The 18,735-nt window shown below is 35.6% G+C and overlaps 1 protein-coding gene across 4 annotated transcripts in view; it reads left to right on the top strand.

Annotated features, from left to right (window-relative positions):
- NT5C2 (5'-nucleotidase, cytosolic II) overlaps nt 1-18,735 on the top strand; it is a 111,366-nt gene that overhangs the window by 25,168 nt on the left and 67,463 nt on the right. For 3 of the 4 annotated variants that reach the window (XM_060125618.1, XM_060125615.1, XM_060125616.1), the window contains exon 2: nt 9,108-9,234. In XM_060125618.1, coding sequence (XP_059981601.1) covers nt 9,134-9,234 — 101 coding nt within the window. In that variant the 5' untranslated portion in view covers nt 9,108-9,133. Of the gene's footprint in view, nt 1-9,107; nt 9,235-18,462; nt 18,510-18,735 lie in introns of those variants that run through there. The other variant, XM_060125617.1, reaches the window with a different exon arrangement.

Raw genomic sequence — 18,735 nt, 5'->3', positions numbered from 1 at the left:
AGACGTACATAAGCATTTATGATTAGTATGTCTTCTTGATAAATTGACCTGTTTATCATTAAGAAATGGGCTTCCTTAAACCTGGTAATATTCTTTGATCTGAAGTATACTTTGTCTAATGTTAATGTAACCATGCCAACTTAATAAAAAATTTTTTTTATTAGAGTATAGTTGATTTATAGTGTTGTGTCGGTTTCTGATGTATAGCAAAATGATTGTTTTATATATATATAAATATATATATTTTTTCTTTTTCATCTTTTCAATTATGGTTTATTATGGGATATTGAATATAGTTCCCTGTGCTATACAGTAGGACCTTGTTGTTTACCTATTTTATATATAGTAGTTTATATCTGCTAATCCCAAACTTCTAAGTTATTCTGCCCCCATCCCCTTTCCAGTAACCTCAAGTTTGTTTTCTATGTCTGTGAGTCTGTTTCTGTTTGTATCATATTTGTATCATATTTTAGATTCCACATATTGGTGATATCATATGGTGTTTGTCTTTCTCTTTCTGACTTACTTCATTTAGTATGATAATTTCCAGGTCCATCCATGTTGCTGCACATGGCATTATTTCATTTTTTTATGGCTAGTATCCTATTGTGTATATATATGCAACATTTTCTTTATCTAGTCATCTGTCAATGGACATTTACATTGCTTCCTTGTCTTAGCTGTTGTAAATAGTGCTGCTATGAACATTGAGGTGCATGTATCTTTTTGAATTACAGTTTTCTCTGGATATATGCCCAGGAGTGGGATTGCTGGATCATATGGCAACTCTATTTTTAGTTTTCTGGTTTTTTTTTAAACCTCAGGATGGAGGACAGACTTTAGTTATTTATTTATTAACTTATGTGAACCATTTTATTTATTTTTTGGCCACACCGTGTGACATGCATGATCCTAGCTCTCCGACAGGGAATTGAACCTGTGCCCTTGTCATTGAAAGCGTGGAGTCCCAACCACTGGACCACCAGGGAATTCCCTATTTTTCGTGTTGTTGGGTTTTTTTAATATAAATTTATTTATTTATTTTTGACTGCATTGGGTCTTCGTTGCTGCACCCAGGCTTTCTGTTGTTGCAGCGAGTGGGGGCTACTCTTCGTTGCAGTGCGCAGGCTTCTCACTGCGGTGGCTTGTTTTTGTTGCAGAGCACGGGCTCTAGGTGCGTGGGCTTCAGTAGTTGTGGCACGTGGGCTCAGCAGTGTGGCTCACGGACTCTAGAGCGCAGGCTCAGTACTTGTGGCGCATGGGATCAGTTGATCCGTGGCATGTGGGATCTTCCCGGACTAGGGCTCGAACCCATGTCCCTGCATTGGCAGGCGGATTCTTAACCACTGTGCCACCAGGGAAGTCCTAGATTTAGTTTTTCTAAGGAACCTCCATACTGTTTTCCATACTGGTTGCACCAGTTTACATTCCCACCAACAGTGTATGAGGGTTCCCTTTTTTCCACACCCTCTCCAGTATTTGTTATTTGTTGACTTCTAAATGATGGCCATTCTGACCGGTGTGAGGTGATACCTCATTGTAGTTTTGATTTGCATTTTTCTAATAATTAGCGATGTTGAGCATCTTTTCATGTGCCTATCGACCATCTGTATGTTTTCTTTGAAGAAATGTCTGTTTAGGTCTTCCACCTATATTTTGATTGGGTTATTTTTGTTGTTGTTATTGAGTTGTATGAGCTGCTTATATACTTTGGAAATTAAGGCCTTGTTGGTCGCGTCATTTGCAAATATTTTCTCCCAGTCTGTAGGTTGTCTTTTCATTTTATGATTTCCTTTGCTTTTCAAAAGCTTATAAGTTTGATTGGGTCCCACTTGTTTATTTTTGCTTTTATTTTTATTGCCTTCGAGACTGACCTAAGAAAACATTGGTACAATTTATGTCAGAGAATGTTTTGCCTATGTTCTTTTCTGGGAGCTTTGTGGTGTCATGTCTCATATTTAGGTCCTACAGCTTTTTTTTGTTTGTTTTTTTGATTGGGGTAGATATTTAAACTTAATGTAATTTTAAAAATATGGTTGAGTAAAATTCTACCACCTTGCTATTTTTTTGTTTGCTTTGTTTCCCTTTTCTCTTTTTACCTCATGTTTTGGGTTGATTATTTCTTGTTTCCATTTTATCTCTTTTCTTGCCTTATTAGCTATAACTTTGTTACTGTGGTGATTGCTTTAAGGTGTATAGTATGCATCTTTACCTTATCACAGTCTGCTTTCAAGTGGTATACTACTTCATGTGTACTATAGGAGTCTTAAAGTAGTATACTTCTGTTCTCTTCTTACACACCTTTGGGTTATTACTGTCACATATTTTAGTTCTATATATGTTATAAACCTAACAATATATTACTGTTACTTTTGCTTCAAACAGTTATCTTTTAGAAAGACTTAATAGTAGGGAAACATCTTTTATAGTTACCCATTCCTTTGTGTGGATTGATTTCCATCTGGTATTGTTTTCCTCTTACCTGAAGGACTTCGTTTAAAATTTCTTTTAGAGTCTGCTGGTGATGAATTCTTTCAGCTTTTGTACATCTGAAGAAGTCTTTATTTCTGAAAGATGTTTTTGTCAGGGAAAGAATTCTAGGTTGACACTTATTTTCTTTCAGTTCTTTAAAGGTGTTTCTCCACTTTTCTCTGGCTTCACTGCTTCAGATGAGGAATTTGTTTTTTTCTTCTCTATATGATGTCTTCTTTCTTTAGCTGCTTCTTTAATATTTTCTCTTTATCACTCCTTTTAAGTAATTTGATTTTGATGTGCCTTGGTGTAGTTTTCTTGTTTTGTGTGCTTGGGGTTTACTGAGTTTTCTTGGACCTGTAGATTTATAATTTTCATTAAGTTTGGAAATTTTCCCCCACTATTTCTTTGGTTTTTTTTTTGTTCCCCCCGCTCCACTATTTCTTTAAATAATTTTTCTGTCTTCTCACTTTCTCTTTTCTTTTGTGGACTCCAATTATGCATATATTAGAAATCAGAATACACTTGAAACTGTTGCACAGGTCACTGATCTGTTTTAATTTGGATAGTTTCTATTGCTATGTCTTCAAGTTACTAATGTTTTCTTTAAAGTCTAACCTGTCATTAATCTATTCAGTGTTATTTCTCATCTCAGATTGTAGTTGTCACTTCTAGTTGTCACTTCTAGATGTTTGAGTTGGGTCTTTTAAAAAGATTCTGTACTTAACATTCTCAGTCTTCTAGTTTTTTGAACATATGAAATACATTCAATTATCAATTATATATTGAATGATATATTATTTGAATTGCATATTATATATTGAATTTTGTCCAGTTATAATAACTTAGTGTCTTTGAGTATTCTATCATCTGTGTCATTTGTGGGTTTGCCTCAGTTGATTTTTTTAAAAAGATTTATTCATTATTTATTTTATTTATTTTTGGCTGCATCAGGTCTTAGTTGAGGCACCAGGGATCTTCATTGAGATATGCGGGATCTTTCATTGAGGTGTGCGGGCTCTTCGTTGTGGTGCACAGGCTTCTCTAGTTGTGGCACGCAGTCTCCAGGGCGCGTGGGCTCTGTAGTTTGTGGCACGTGGGCTGTAGTTGAGGCGTGCCAGCTCAATAGTTGTGGCACGTGGGCTTAGTTGCCCCATGACATGTGGGATTGTAATTCCCTGACCAGGGATCAAAACCGTGTCCCCTGCATTGCAAGGTGTATTCTTTACCATTGGACCACCAGGTAAGTTCCTGCTTCAGTTGATTTTTCTCCTCGTTATGTATCATAGTTTCCTTTTCCTTTGAATGCTGCTAATTTTTAAATTTTATTCCTAGATAATTTATTCTTTTTGTTGCAGTGGTAAATGGGAGTGTTTCCTTAATTTCTCTTTCAGATTTTTCATCATTAGTGTATAGGAATGCAAGAAATTTCTGTGCATTAATTCTGCATCCTGCAACTTTACCAAATTCATTGATTAGCTCTAGTAGTTTTCTGGTGGCATCTTTAGGATCGTCTATGTATAGTGTCATGTCATCTGCACGCAGTGACAGTTTTACTTCTTTTCCAGTTTGTATTCCTTTTATTTCTTTTTCTTCTCTGATCGCCGTGGCTAGGACTTCCAAAACTATGTTGAATAATAGTGGCGAGAGTGGACATCCTTGTCTTGTTCCTGATCTTAGAGGAAATGCTTTCAGTTTTTCACCATGGAGAATGATGTTTGCTGTGGGTTTGTTGTATATGGCCTTTATTATGTTGAGGTAGGTTCCCTCTATGCCCACTTTCTGGAGAGTTTTTATCATAAATGGTGTTGAATTTTGTCAAAAGCTTTTTCTGCACCTGTTGAGATGATCGTATGGTTTTTATTCTTCAGTTTGTTAATATGGTGTATCACATTGATTGATTTGCATATATTGAAGAATCCTTGCATCCCTGGGATAAATCCCACTTGATCATGGTGTATGATCCTTTTAGTGTGTTGTTGGATTCTGTTCCCTAGTATTTTGTTGAGGATTTTTGCATGTATATTCATCAGTGATATTGGTGTGTAATTTTCTTTTTTTGTAGTATCTTTGTCTGGTTCTGGTATCAGGGTGATGGTGACCTCATAGAATGAGTTTCGGAGTGTTCCTTCCTCCACAATTTTTGGAAGAGTTTGAGAAGGATGGGTGTTAGCTCTTCTCTAAGTGTTTGATAGAATTCACCTGTGAAGCCATCTGGTCCTGGACTTCTGTTTGTTGGAAGATTTTTTTTTTTTTGCAGTAGGCGGGCCTCTCACTGTTGTGGCCTCTCCCGTTGCGGAGCACAGGCTCCGGACGCGCAGGCTCAGCGGCCATGGCTCACGGGCCCAGCCGCTCCGTGGCATGTGGGATCTTCCCGGACCGGGGCACGAACCTGCGTCCCCGGCATCGGCAGGCGGACTCTCAACCACTGCGCCACCAGGGAAGCCCTGTTGGAAGATTTTTAATCACAGTTTCAATTTCATTACTTGTGATTGGTCTGTTCATATTTTCTATTTCTTCCTGGTTCAGTCTTGGAAGGTTATACCTTTCTAAGAATTTGTCCATTTCTTCTAGGTTGTCCATTTTATTGGCATAGAGTTGCTTGTAGTAGTCTCTTAGGATGCTTTGTATTTCTTCGGTGTCTGTTGTAACTTCTCCTTTTTCATTTCTAATTTTATTGATTTGAGTCCTCTCCCTCTTTTTCTTGATGAGTCTGGCTAATGGTTTATCAATTTTGTTTATCTTCTCAAAGAACCAGCTTTTAGTTTTATTGATCTTTGCTATTGTTTTGTTTCTGTTTCATTTATTTCTGTTCTGATCTTTATGATTTCTTTCCTTCTAGTAACTTTGGGTTTTGTTTGTTCTTCTTTCTCTAGTTCCTTTGGTGTAAGGTTAGATTGTTTGAGATGTTTGTTGTTTCTTAAGGTAGGCTTGTATAGCTATAAACTTCCCTCTTAAAACTGCTTTTGCTGCATCCCATAGGTTTTGGATCATCATGTTTTCATTGTCATTTGTCTCTAGGTATTTTCTGATTTCCTCTTTGATTTCTTCAGTGATCTCTTGGTTATTTAGTAACGTATTGTTTAGCCTCCATGTGTTTGTGTTTTTTACCTTTTTTTCTCTGTAATTGATTTCTAATCCCATAGCGTTGTGGTCAGAAAAGTGCTTGATATGATTTCAATTTTCTTAAATTTACTGAGGCTTGATTTGTGACCCAAGATGTGATGTATCCTGGAGAATGTTCCATGCTCACTTGAGAAGAAAGTGTAATCTGCTGTTTTTGGATGGAATGTCCTATAAATATCAATTCAATCTACCTGGTCTGTTGTGTCATTTAAAGCTTGTGTTTCCTTATTAATTTACTGTTTGGATGATCTGTCCATTGGTGTAAATGAGGTGTTGAAGTCCTCCAGTATTATTGTGTTACTGTCGATTTCCTCCTTTGCAGCTGTTAGCAGTTGCCTTATGTATTGAGGTGTTTCTATGTTGGGTGCATATATATTTATAATTGTTATATCTTCTTCTTGGATTGATCCCTTGATCATTATGTAGTGTCCTTCCTTGTCTGTTGTAACATTCTTTATTTTAAAGTATATTTTATCTGATATGAGTATTGCTACTGCAGCTTTCTTTTGATTTCCATTTGCATGGGTCTTGTTTTTGTATCCATTTAGCGAGCCTGTGTCTTTTGGTTGGAGCATTTAATCCATTCACATTTAAGGTAATTATCGATATGTATATTCCTGTTAACATTTTCTTAATTGTTTTGGGTTTGTGTTTGTAGGTCCTTTTCTTCTCTTGTGTTTCCTACTTAGAGAAGTTCCTTTAGCATTTGTTGTAGAGCTGGTTTGGTAATGCTGAATTCTCTTAGCTTTTGCTTGTCTGTAAAGCTTTTGATTTCTCCATTGAATCTGAATGAGATCCTTGAAGGGTAGAGTAATCTTGGTTGTAGCTTCTTCCCTTCCATGACTTTAAATATGTCATGCCATTCTCTTCTGGCTTGTAGAGTTTCTGCTGAGAAATCAGCTGTTAACCTTATGGGAGTTCCCTTGTATGTTATTTGTGGTTTTTTCCTTGCTACTTTCAATAATTTTTCTTGTCTTTAATTTTTTCCAATTTGGGCTCCAGGCGTGCGGGCTTCACTAGCCGTGGCATGCGAGCTCAGTAGTTGTGGCTCACAGGCTCTAGAGCGCAGGCTCAATAGTTGTGGCACATGGGCTTAGTTGCTTTGTGGCATGTGGGATCTTCCCAGACCAGGGCTCAAACCCGTGTTCCCTGTAGTGGCAGGCAGATTCTTAACCATTGCGCCACCAGGGAAGTCCCCTTTTTTTTTTTATTTTTTTTATTTATGGCCGTGTTGAATCTTCCTTGCTGTGCATGGGCTTTCTCTAGTTGCGTCGAGTGGGGGCTACTCTTCGTTGCGGTGTGCAGGCTTCTCATTGTGGTGGCTTCTCTTCTTGTGGAGCACGGGCTCCAGGCGTGTAGGCTTCGGTAGTCGTGACACACCGGCTCAGTAGTTGTGGCTTGCGGGCGCTAGAGTGCAGGCTCAGTAGTTGTGACACACGAGCTTAGTTGGTCCGCAGCATGTGGGATCTTCCCAGACCAGGGATCTAACCCGCTTCCTCTGTATTGGCGGGCCAATTCTTAACCACTGTGCCACCAGGGAATCCCTCCTTAACTTCTTAAAAATAAAAAGAGGTAGACTTTTGTGAATACTATTAGAGGTTTTTTAAAAGTTGGAGTTCACTGAAGGCCTTAACAGTAAATAAACAAAATTTATTTCTTACACTTTACTATATGGACTATAATTGCAATAGAGCTCAAGTTAACGTTTTTCTTTAATAGCATGACTATTCTGATTTAATTCGTCATAGAGTACAAATTTCATTTCTGAGTCTTATTTAAACTTATGTAAGATATAGTCCTGGTCCTTCCCTCAACGTCTACTCCTCCCCCCACCGAAAACCATTGAAGTTCCATTGTAATTCTTTACTTTTCAAAATTTCACCCTTTTTTGGTCCTCAAAGTAGTCTGGATTTGCCACATTAATTTTTTAAAATTAAAAAACCCCATAGCGTATCTAGATTCAGTTATAGTAGCCTAGCAAATAACTTGTCTTAAGTTATGTGGGGTCCTAGTTCTGCTACCAGGGATCGCATCTGTGCCCCCTGCAGTGGAAGCATGGAGTCTTAACCATTGGACTGCCAGGGAAGTCCCTTAACTAGAGTCTTTTGCAAGTACCAGTACTTTTGTTATCTAAACAGTGTTTGGAAATCTTGATTATTTCAGAAACATTACAGACCTAAATATATATCCAAAAGAATTGAAAACTGGTACTCAAGTAAATACATTGTTCATACATGTTTATAGCAGTACTATTCACAGTAGCCAAAAGGTGGAAATAGTCCAAATGTCTGTCAGCGGATGAAGAGATAAACAAATTGTGGTACATGCACACAGTGGAATATTTATTATTCAGCCATAGAAAGGAAGGAAGTATCTGAAACATGGTAGAACATGGATGAAACTAGAAAACATGCTAAATGAAAGAAGCCAGATACAAAAACTCACATTCTATATGATTCTATTTATATGAAATATCCAGAATAGATAAACTCGAAGAGGCAGAAGTGGGATTGGGGTGGCCGTGGGGTAGGGAGAATGGGGAGAAACTGCTTAATGGGTAAAGGGTTTTACTTTGGAGTGACAGAAGTATTTTGGAACTAGATAGAGGTGGTGGTTGCACTATATTATGAACATACTAAATGCCATTGACTTACTTTAAAATGGTTTGTTTTCTTATGTGAATTTCACCTCAGTAAATTATTATTTTAAAAAGCTACAAAGATAGCTTACTTTAAAATTGCCATAATGTGATAAACAATGTTAGCATTTTCAAAATTGGAAATAAGTTAGAATGCAGATGTTTTTACAAACATTGGTATTTTAATAAAATGTGAATAAACTTCTTAACTCTAAAAGGTTATTTTTCATCCTTATTTAAAGCTGCAGATGAAAACTGCAAAAATAGAAGTGAAACCTGTAACAGTGCCTATAGTAAAAATACAGTAAAGACACCTGCTCACCTCGTTTTAGATGTTTATTCTAATGAGATGAAATGTTTTAGTTTATTTCTTCTTCTAGTTCAGTCTGTAATACTAGCTGCAAGATAATTTGTCATTGAAAAATATAAAAGCATAATATAATTAGAAGTCAAATACTCATACATATTTGTACTACCATTGATTGAGTTTAGTATGTTTATCAGAATTAAAAAGTTGCTTACTTTACATATTTTGAACATACATTAACTGAAAATTATATATTTTCACATGTCTGTGGTCTCAGCCCATTTTCTAGAATCTAGGATTAAAGTAAATTATTACTGGCAATCATGCTTAATTATTTGAAAGTGTTATATATGATCTTTCTGGATAGAAATTACTATATGAAATTATTTTCCTAAATTTACATAGTTTAGAAGTGTTAGTTTAATTTTTCAGTATATTTCCATATTCAATATATTTAAATAGTTATATCAGACAATTTGCAAGATAGAGTTTTACTAATTTAAAAAAAAATCTGATTTCAATATACAGATGTTAATCTACTAAATTACTGATTTTCTTTTCTAGAATTGAGAGCATACAAATAAAATAAAATGACAACTTCCTGGAGTGATCGGTTACAAAATGCAGCAGATATGCCTGCTAACATGGATAAACATTTCCTGAAAAAGTATCGACGAGAAGCTTATCATCGGTAAGTATTTTGTCTATTTAATCCTCAAGACAGCTCTATAAAGTGGGCGTATAATATCTTCATTTTACAGATGATGAAATTAACGTGCAGAGTGGTTAGGCAATTTACCCTAGATCACATAGCTGGTTCATGGTTCAAACCCAGTCCAAAGTCCAGAATTTTATTGCCAGAATTTTACAACCACACTGTTGGTGCTTTTTAAAAAAAATTCTTACTGCTTCTTATATCTACTAAAACAAGTCCTTAAGAGCAGAAAGTCTTCAGCTGCTAGAAAATTGTGCCTTAGTTATTAATAATGCAGTTTGTTTTTTTGTTTTTTTTGTTTTAAAATGAGATATATTTTTAATTTATCACAATGTCAAAGATTCAAAAGGTTAGGTATTAGTATAGATATGGGGAAACAGGCACTATCTTTTTTTTTAATTTTTGAAATTCATTTTATTTTTTTATACAGCAGGTTCTTATGAGTTATCCATTTTATACATATTAGTGTGTATATGTCAATCCCTATCTCCCAATTCATCACACCCCCCCTCCACTTCCCCCCCTTGGTGTCCATACATTTGTTCTCTACATCTGTGTCTCAGTTTCTGCCATGCAAACCGGTTCATCTGTACCATTTTTCTAGGTTCCACATATATGCGTTAATATACGATATTTGTTTTTCTCTTTCTGACTTAATTCACTCTGTATGACAGACTCTAGATCCATCCACGTCTCTACAAATGACACAGTTTTGTTCCTTTTTATGGCTGAGTAATGTTCCATTGTATATATGTACCACATCTTCTTTATCCATTCATCTTTCGATGGGCATTTAGGTTGCTTCCATGTCCTGGCTATTGTAAATAGTGCTGCAGTGAACATTGGGGTACATGTGTCTTTTTGGATTATGGTTTTCTCATGGTATATGCCCAGTAGTGGGATTGCTGGGTCATATGGTAATTCTATTTTTAGTTTTTTAAGGAACCTCCATACTGTTCTCCATAGTGGCTGTATCAATTTACATTCGCACCAACAGTGCAAGAGGGTTCCCTTTTCTCCACACCCTCTCTAGCATTTGTTGTTTGTAGATTTTCTGATAGTGCTTATTCTAACTGGTGTGAGGTGATACCTCGTTGTAGTTTTGATTTGCATTTCTCTAATAATTAGTGATGTTGAGTAGCTTTTCATGTGCTTCTTGACCATCTGTATGTCTTCTTTGGAAAATGTTCAGGTCTTGTGCCCATTTTTGGATTGGGTTGTTTGTTTTTTAATATTGAGCTGCATGAGCTGTTTATATATTTTAGAGATTAATCTTTTGTCCATTGATTCGTTTGCAAATATTTTCTCCCGTTCTGAGGGTTGTCTTTTTGTCTTGTTTGTAGTTTCTTTTGTTGTGCTAAAGCTTTTAAGTTTCATTAGGTCCCATTTGTTTATTTTTGTTTTTATTTTCATTACTCTAGGAGGTGGATCATAAAAGATCTTATTGTGATTTATGTCAAAGGGTGTTCTTCCTTTGTTTTCCTCTAAGAGTTTTATAGTGTCCGGTCTTATATTTAGGTCTCTAATCCATTTTGAGTTTATTTTTGTGTATGGTGTTAGGGAGTATTCTAATTTCATTCTTTTACATGTAGCTGTCCAGTTCTCCCAGCACCACTTATTGAAGAGACTGTCTTTTCTCCATTGTATATCCTGGCCTCCTTTGTCATAGGCTAGTTGACCATAGGTGCATGGGTTTATCTCTGGGCTTTCTATCCTGTTCCATTGATCTATATTTCTGCTTTTGTGCTAGGACCATATTTTCTTGATTACTGTGGCTTTGTAGTGTAGTCTGAAGTCAGGGAGTCTGATTCCTCCAGATTCATGTTTTTCCCTCAAGACTGCTTTGGCTATTTGGGGTCTTTAGTGTCTACATACAAATTTTAAGATTTTTTGTTATAGTTCTGTAAAAAATGCCATTGGTAATTTGATAGGGATTGCATTGAATCTGTAGATTGCTTTGGGTAGTATAGTAATTTTCACAATATTGATTCTTCCAATCCAAGAACATGGTATATCTCTCCATCTGTTGGTATCATCTTTAATTTCTTTCATCAGTGTCTTATAGTTTTCTGCATACAGGTCTTTTGTCTCCTTAGGTAGGTTTATTCCTAGGTATTGTATTCTTTTGGTTGCAGTGGTAAATGGGAGTGTTTCCTTAATTTCTCCTTCAGATTTTTCATCACTAGTGTATAGGAATGCAAGAGCTTTCTGTGCATTAATTTTGTATCCTGCAACTTTACCGAATTCATTGATTAGCTCTAGTAGTTTTCTGGTGGCATCTTTAGGATCGTCTATGTATAGTACCATGTCATCTGCACGCAGTGACAGTTTTACTTCTTTTCCAGTTTGTATTCCTTTTATTTCTTTTTCTTCTCTGATCGCCGTGGCTAGGACTTCCAAAACTATGTTGAATAATAGTGGCGAGAGTGGACATCCTTGTCTTGTTCCTGATCTTAGAGGAAATGCTTTCAGTTTTTCACCATGGAGAATGATGTTTGCTGTGGGTTTGTTGTATATGGCCTTTATTATGTTGAGGTAGGTTCCCTCTATGCCCACTTTCTGGAGAGTTTTTATCATAAATGGTGTTGAATTTTGTCAAAAGCTTTTTCTGCACCTGTTGAGATGATCGTATGGTTTTTATTCTTCAGTTTGTTAATATGGTGTATCACATTGATTGATTTGCATATATTGAAGAATCCTTGCATCCCTGGGATAAATCCCACTTGATCATGGTGTATGATCCTTTTAGTGTGTTGTTGGATTCTGTTCCCTAGTATTTTGTTGAGGATTTTTGCATGTATATTCATCAGTGATATTGGTGTGTAATTTTCTTTTTTTGTAGTATCTTTGTCTGGTTCTGGTATCAGGGTGATGGTGACCTCATAGAATGAGTTTCGGAGTGTTCCTTCCTCCACAATTTTTGGAAGAGTTTGAGAAGGATGGGTGTTAGCTCTTCTCTAAGTGTTTGATAGAATTCACCTGTGAAGCCATCTGGTCCTGGACTTCTGTTTGTTGGAAGATTTTTAATCACAGTTTCAATTTCATTACTTGTGATTGGTCTGTTCATATTTTCTATTTCTTCCTGGTTCAGTCTTGGAAGGTTATACCTTCTACAAATTTGTCAATTTCTTTCAGGTTGTCCATTTTATTGGCATAGAGTTGCTTGTCATAGTCGCTTAGGAGGCTTTGTATTTCTTCGGTGTCTGTTGTAACTTCTCCTTTTTCATTTCTAATTTTATTGATTTGAGTCCTCTCCCTCTTTTTCTTGATGAGTCTGGCTAATGGTTTATCAATTTTGTTTATCTTCTCAAAAAACTAGCTTTTATTTTTATTGGTCTTTGTTATTGTTTTCTTTGTTTCTATTTCATTTATTTCTGCTCTGGTCTTTATGATTTCTTTCCTTCTGCTAACTTTGGGGTTTTTTTGTTCTTCGTTCTCTAGTTCCTTTAGATGTAAGGTTAGATTGTTTATTTGAGATTTTTCTTGTTTCTTGAGGTAGGCTTGTATAACTATAAACTTCCCTCTTAGAAGTGCTTTTGCTGCATCCCATACATTTTGGATTGTCATGTTTTCATTGTCATTTGTCTCTAGGTATTTTTTGATTTCCTCTTTGATTTCTTCAGTGATCTCTTGGTTATTTAGTAATGTATTGTTTAGCCTCCATGTGTTTGTGTTTTTTACGTTTTTTTCCCCTGTAATTGATTTCTAATCTCATAGCGTTGTGGTCAGAAAAGTGCTTGATATGATTTCAATTTTCTTAAATTTACTGAGGCTTGATTTGTGACCCAAGATGTGATGTATCCTGGAGAATGTTCCATGCTCACTTGAGAAGAAAGTGTAATCTGCTGTTTTTGGATGGAATGTCCTATAAATATCAATTCAATCTACCTGGTCTATTGTGTCATTTAAAGCTTGTGTTTCCTTATTAATTTACTGTTTGGATGATCTGTCCATTGGTGTAAATGAGGTGTTAAAGTCCTCCAGTATTATTGTGTTACTGTCGATTTTCTCCTTTGTAGCTGTTAGCAGTCGCCTTATGTTTCTATGTTGGGTGCATATATATTTATAATTGTTATATCTTCTTCTTGGATTGATCCTTTGATTATTATGTAGTGTCCTTCCTTGTCTGTTGTAACATTCTTTATTTTAAAGTATATTTTATCTGATATGAGTATTGCTACTGCAGCTTTCTTTTGACTTATATTTGCATGGTATATCTTTTTCCATCCCCTCACTTTCAGTCTGTATGTGTCCCTAGGTCTGAAGTGGGTCTCTTGTAGACAGCATATGTATGGGTCTTGTTTTTGTATCCATTTAGCGAGCCTGTGTCTTTTGGTTGGAGCATTTAATCCATTCACATTTAAGGTAATTATCAATATGTATGTTCCCGTTAACATTTTCTTAATTGTTTTGGGTTTGTTTTTGTAGGTCCTTTTCTTCTCTTGTGTTTCCTACTTAGAGAAGTTCCTTTAGCATTTGTTGTAGAGCTGGTTTGGTAATGCTGAATTCTCTTAGCTTTTGCTTGTCTGTAAAGCTTTTGATTTCTCCATTGAATCTGAATGAGATCTTTGAAGGGTAGAGGAATCTTGGTTGTAGCTTCTTCCCTTTCATGACTTTAAATGTGTCATGACACTCTCTTCTGGCTTGTAGAGTTTCTGCTGAGAAATCAGCTGTTAACCTTATGGGAGTTCCCTTGTATGTTATTTGTGGTTTTTCCCTTGCTGCTTTCAATAATTTTTCTTTGTCTTTAATTTTTTCCAGTTTGCTTACTCTGTGTCTCGGCATGTTTCTCCTTGGGTTTATCCTGTATGGGACTCTCTGCACTTCCTGGACTTGGGTGGCTATTTCCTTTTTTCATGTTAGGGAAGTTTTCAACTATAATCTCTTCAAATATTTTCTCCGGTCCTTTCTCTCTCTCTCTTCTCCTTCTGGGACCCCTATAATGCAAATGTTGTTTGCGTTTAATGTTGTCCCGGGGTCTCTTAGGCTGTCTTCATTTTTTTTCATTCTTTTTTCTTTATTCTGTTCTGTGGCAGTGAGTTCCACCATTCTGTCTTCCAGGTCACTTATCCGTTCTTCTGCCTCAGTTATTCTGCTATTGATTCCTTCTAGTGTATTTTTCATTTCAGTTATTGTATTTTTCATTTCTGTTTGTTCTTTAATTCTTCTAGGTCTTTGTTAAACATTTCTTGCATCTTCTCCATCTTTGCTTCCATTCTTTTTCCGAGGTCCTGGATCATCTTCACTATCATTATTCTGAATTCTTTTTCTGGAAAGTTGCCTATCTCTACTTCATTTAGTTGTATTTCTGGGGTTTTATCTTGTTCCTGCATCTGGTACATAGCCCTCTGCCTTTTCATCTTGTCTGTCTTTCTGTGAACGTGGTGTTTGTTCCACAGGCTGAAAGATCGTAGTTCTTCTTGCTTCTGCTGTCTGTCCTCTCAATAATGCAGTTTTTAATTTCCATTTGCCACGAACTGATTATAGTTTTTAAATAGTTTTAGAATTGTGCCTGCTGATTACTGTGTTAGATTGAATGTGGATAATTCTGGGTCTTAGCAGTGTTTTCTTATATTGATTTAAGGCTTTAATATTTTCTCTAAATCATTTTTCCTTTAAAAGTTTAAAAATAAGTATTTTCAATTCATTTGCCAGTTTTAATAGATTCAGTTAAATGGCTGCTTCTAAATCTTAATGGCTACCTGAATCTTAAGTGGCTGAGATACTTGGAAGTAGATAGTGCAGTTAGGAATCATTCGGTTTTAGACAGAAATTAGAAGTTTATACCTGTAGGATAGAAAGATCTGGGCCCTAGTAGAACTGTCTCTGCCTCTGTCCTGGGAAAGCCAGGAAAAGTGGAAATGCTGGTGTACTGGTAGTGCAGAAACGTTGCATAGGAACTCCAGGAAGTCTACAACAACTCATCATTACTCATCTGTTCTGGGATGGTTAAACTAGTTTATACAGATAAGTTCTTGTACGCAGACAAAAAAATAATTCCGATTCCATTCTTCTCTGTGTAGGAAAGCTAGGTCAGAATTAGGTAACATTTTAGTGCTTCAGTAAGCATTAATATTTTGAAGAAAATAGTTACTTGATATTGAATATTTTGAAAGTAATTATTACATCAATAGTTGGTTTTTAAAGTAGGTTGGTGATATTTTCCTGATGGTAGGTCACTAAGTAGCATTTTTTCCAATTCATTAATGTTTACATTAAGAAAAAAGTTAATGTAAAACCAATGTTGTAAATACTACTTGTACTAAAGAATAAAATTTTGGAAACATATCAGGGGAGAGTTCAAGATGAAAAATTAAAAACTGACTTCCAAAAGCAAAAAGGTTTGTATTCAAATCATTTAATTTATGATATACACAAACTTTTATCACTTTTAGGTGAAAAACACACCTGCCTGCCAGCTGGTGTCACATTCTTAGAAGGATGCAAAGGATGAATCCTGAATCTCACAAAATGTGCTGATTTTTGTACTCTGAGTTTAAAACATGGGTACTGCCTTTTCAAAATTCCAAGTCTTGTATTCTGCTTTTTCTGTTTGCTTGTTATGTTCATTGGGAACACCCATTTCTTCTACATTCTTGGTTCGGTTTGGTCAGAGGGGTTTTATGTTCTCTTACCATCCAGTATTTGTTGAACAACAGCTTCATGCAATATAAACTGTCCTTTCTTGTCAGTCTCATTTAATGCATATTTATATTTTACATAGTCCTTAGCTCAGTATGACCTAAATTAAGCACAGGAGCTGACAGGAAATCTCTGTCTTGGCAAGGTGGAATCTCCAGTCCATCCCACTGTAGGCAGTACCCATTTACCTTGTTTTAGGCCCCCATAAGTTTTCTATTTTGATCACTTGGTGGTACAAATCTACCAGAAAGAAAAATAAGCCATATTTATATTAGTAGTATACTTCAAGGAACCAAAACACTTATATTGAATATTTGTACATACTTTTAATAATCAAGATCAAAAAGAAATGTACACAAGTGATCTACTTTAAAAATGTAAATGTCTAGGAATCAGATACATTGTATATTTATGATACATTGGACCTAGGAACATAGTGAAGATGACAAAATATAAGCTTATAATGCTGTCTCTGAAATTTGTTCTAAGCAATGGAAAAGAAGTAAACAGTTGGAGTCAGAGTTGGAAGAGCTGGGTTCAGGTTTTGTTGTGATCCTGGGGAGGCCAGTTAGCCTCCCTGGGTGGTGGTTTCTTTAGCTATAAGATGATGAGATTAAAGAGGAAGATCTTTAAGTCTTCTTCTAGCTTTAAAAATTCTATACTCAATAAATTTTTGTTGCTTTGAACTTAATAATTGCTAATTAATAATTGCTTACTTGGGAGTTTATGTTACACACTGCATATAAGAGTCTTTAATCAACTGATCCACAAGTGAAAACAAGCTGAGCATTTACTGAATAAACTCCCAGTCACTGGCCCAGCAGGTTGTGATTTCACCTTCTTGGCAGTTCTCTGGTGAATGTGTTTATATGAAGGAAACAAAGTATTCCATAACAAATTGATTTAACCCTATTAAGCAGAAACATCTGCTGGCTATGTAGCATTTCTAGATGTTAGGCTGCTGTTTTTTCTTAAACCCTGAAAGAGTAAAAACATTTCAGGTTCCCATTAAGATATGAAGACTCAGAATCAATCAGTGGGTACCAATGATCCCCTGCAGCGTGTGAGACGTGTTGCTAGATGTGCGTGGGAATTAAAATATAAAACAGAGTGTTTATGTGTGTATGTATAAATAAAACACATAAAACATGCATTTGGAAGAGATAAAATATAGAGGTGTTTTATACTTTCTGTTCAATTATTTGCTCAGTCTTTATATTCATGAAGTATACATTTGGTTGTGATGTAATGTATTTATCAGTGGAAACAAGGGCTAGAATTATGCAATGAAGAGAGATCATCTAGGAAACATCAAGTGTCCTAATTGTATTTAATATTTCACAGCCTGAGAGCACTTCTGACTCATTTAGAATGATACTTCCTGGAAGATTCTGGACAGGCTCTCTACCCTACAGTCTTCATATAGTAGAGTGGAATCTGAAACAATAGAAAGAATAGAAAAAGCATCTTGAAGGGTTTGAATTCTTAAGTCATTTAAAACTTCCCCCCCCTTTTTCTATTTTTTCCCCTATTTTCCCCCTTTTTTTTTACTAAAATAGAATTTTAATAAAGTACACATACCATAAAATTTGCCATCTTAACTGTTTTTAAGTATACAGTTCAGTGGTATTAAATACATGCACATTGTTATGTAGTTATCACCACTGTCCATCCCCACAACTCTTTTCATTTTGTAAAATTGAAACCTTACACCTACTGAGCAATAACTTTCCATTCTCCTCTCACCCCAGTCCCTGGCAACTAATCACCATTATCTTTCTGTCTTGATGATTTTGGCCACCCTAAGTACCTCATATAAATGGAATCATACAGTAGTCTTCTTGTGACTGGCTTGTTTCACTTAGCATGATGTCTTCAAGGTTCATCCATGCTGTAGCATATTGCAGAATTTCCTTTTAATATAAAAAATTAGGTTCTTGAACTCTTGCAGGTGTTTGCTTTTGTTAATTAAAATTTTTAAATAGAAAGCATTTAAAAGAAATTTGTTTTAGTTTTCTAGTTAAGTCAATTTGTAGAATGTTGTATTTCAGGGCTTTTTATTAAAGACATTTATTGGGGTTGCTAATTTATCATTGGTTAAATTAGGCAGGCTGTGATGATCATTTATCATAACTGTACATTGTATGTGATGCTTTAGAATTCCCTTTTAGAAGAAGCTAAATATTTTTAATTAAGTAAATAAATATCTAACTTCTAGCTTTTTTTCTTGCTTAATATTGGTCTTCCAAGTTTCAATATGGAAATAATGGTCATGTGTCACTATTAAGAAACTGGCCTTCAGAATGTATGACTTGTTCTTCTTCCATTTCCTTATTATGATTGTTGAGTCTTCTAGGCTGGAGCTAATCATCAGGCCAAACCCTTCTTTGGAATATATTTTGGTGTATGGTCAGAGACAGGCTGAGCTGCTCATATGTTACCGTCGCTTGAAGGAGGCAGGTTAGACACTTACCTCTTAAATAGTATCCTGTTTAAAATCTGATAGTGATGAGTACAGATCACAGTTTGTATCTACCATATCCAGGAATGGAACAATTAGAATTTTCGTTTGCTCTCCCTGTTGACAGTGTCCAGGATGCTGAAGTCAGGTATTTGGTTTTATCCTTTTAAAGTTTCGATGATTACAGTACGAAAGAATTTTTGTAAGTGAATTTGCTCTTCTTTATGAACACAGTTTATGAATTTATCAGTGGTTTTTATCATGTTGAACTGAAATTTGGTAAGTAATTGGGCTTGTGAATTTTTGGTTATCCAGTCTTTTGCCTTATTTTTTTATTTTAATTTTTGTAAATTAATTTTTATTGGAGTATAGTT

This window comes from Lagenorhynchus albirostris, chromosome 16 (genome assembly GCF_949774975.1).
Source record: "Lagenorhynchus albirostris chromosome 16, mLagAlb1.1, whole genome shotgun sequence".
NCBI classification, from domain to species: Eukaryota; Metazoa; Chordata; class Mammalia; order Artiodactyla; family Delphinidae; genus Lagenorhynchus; species Lagenorhynchus albirostris.
The sequence above is the reverse complement of the archived record's forward strand: the minus strand, read 5'-3'. Positions and strand labels throughout refer to the sequence as shown.